At 30.3% G+C, this 1,876-nt stretch overlaps 1 protein-coding gene across 1 annotated transcript in view; it reads left to right on the top strand.

Annotated features, from left to right (window-relative positions):
• Nucleotides 834-1,876, top strand: part of LOC107636883 (nuclear transcription factor Y subunit B-3-like) — a 2,661-nt gene continuing 1,618 nt past the window's right edge. Inside the window, exon 1 of the mRNA XM_016340357.2 lies at nt 834-899. Within this exon, the coding sequence (XP_016195843.1) occupies nt 845-899 (55 nt within the window). The 5' untranslated portion in view covers nt 834-844. The remainder of the gene's footprint in view (nt 900-1,876) is intronic.

The raw sequence follows: 1,876 nt of genomic DNA, 5'->3' as shown, positions 1-1,876 counted from the left end.
TAAAAAAACTAAAATTTTATATTTTTAAAAAAAAATTATTTATAATCTTTATTTATCAAATACAATATTAAATCTCAATTTAAATTCCAATCTCTTAAAATACATGGCACGCCTCATATCTATTATCACTTTATCATAACTCAAAAGGATTTCCTGCCAATACTGGTCACTGGCCCACTGCAATTTTATTACCCGTTATTGTAAGAGCATTACTTCTGTTCAAGTTTATCAGTTACACCTAAGTACATGTACTCTTGTAATTCCCAAGGAAAAAAAAGTAAATTTATATCACTTGTATTTCAAAAACACCATCTTGTAATTTTTGGATAGCTTGTTGAAGTAAATTTAACTGTATAGTGCGGCTCAAGTGATCTGTCTAATTTACAAAAATAAAAAAATAGACACTAATTAGAATTAAACCCGTTAAAAAAAATAATAAGAATGTAACTACAAAAAATTAAAGTTAATAATTTTAAAGTCTCTAAATATAATTATATTTTATTGGAATATTTTAATATATATTATGATGAATATAAATATAAATATAAATATAAATGATTTTTGATTAAGTAGGAGCTTAAAATAATAACATTGGATAGACATACGGTAAAATAATTTGGAATACTTGTGAAAAAAAAAAACGTACAAGTGTGGGTGCATTAGGGTCAAAAGAGTGTAATGACTGGTTATTGGCTGTTTCCTCGGTTGCATCGCCCCTTTGTTCACTATATATCTTGCCACTTGCCAACTACTTCATTGCCCAAACTTCACTTCATTTCATCATCACTGCTAACTAGATTAGCAGCTACTTACCTGCTCTCTCTCACTGCATCTTTCTTCACACATGGAAACTGGAGGAGGCTTTCACGGTTATCACAACCTTCCTACCACTACCTCTGGTATATATATACACATGTATAGCTACATATATTCTATTATTTAATGTTATATGTTCTCTGTTTTTTGGTTTTCATTTGGCATGCAGGAATAGTATACATATATGTCTGTAACTACTTGTTCTATTATTTTGCCACATGCATGTAAGGTTATCGAATTTTCTTTAGCCAGTCATTTTCATTTTTCTGATCCATCTCTCATTTTTCTCGTTGGTTTCTCTATCCATCCCCACCATGGTAACGGGTCTAATCGATGGGTAATGACACTACTTCCTGTTTTATCGTCGTTGTTTAAGTTACATGGAATAAGGTTTATATTTAATTTTTTCCCCTTCTTAACAATAAAATATTTATTCATTGTTAGAATGAATTAACAGGCATTTGAAACACTAGTAATATAGGACAGTAATAATGGTGACACTATAATGATGCATTTATTTTATGTTTATATACGATTGATATGTTTCTAGATTGGAATGTACAAGTGGCAAGCATGCCTAGATGGTGCATGCAGGGGTGGTGCTGACTGGAGAGTTACAGGTGGCATACATGCATTCTTCCAAATAATTAACATCACAAACACATCTCCCTTCTTTAATTTTCTCTGCCAACTTTTGCTCATTTTCATTATCTTATCTTGTCTTCTTCCTTCTCTCATTTCCCATCCAAGCATTCTTACTTAGAAAGACACACATACTGCTACTCGATCTTCATACTAATATTCGTGGTCCATTATTATTATTGCATGCACTAGTATTAAATAGATAGTTTAGATAAATATAGATATAGTATTCTCTTATACATTATTATTATATTAGGTAGAAATTCAGGTACTGTCGACTTCACGTGAAGGTGATATTTAGAGTTAGTGTCGACTTCACGTGAAGGTGATATTTAGAGTTAGTTACGTGAACTCGACTTCACCTGAGTTTTCACTTTATTATTATTATTATTATTATTATTATTATTATTATTATAAA

Source organism: Arachis ipaensis, chromosome B01 (assembly GCF_000816755.2).
Source record: "Arachis ipaensis cultivar K30076 chromosome B01, Araip1.1, whole genome shotgun sequence".
Taxonomy (NCBI): domain Eukaryota; kingdom Viridiplantae; phylum Streptophyta; class Magnoliopsida; order Fabales; family Fabaceae; genus Arachis; species Arachis ipaensis.
Note: the sequence above shows the minus strand (reverse complement) of the source record. Positions and strands in the feature narration are given on the sequence as shown.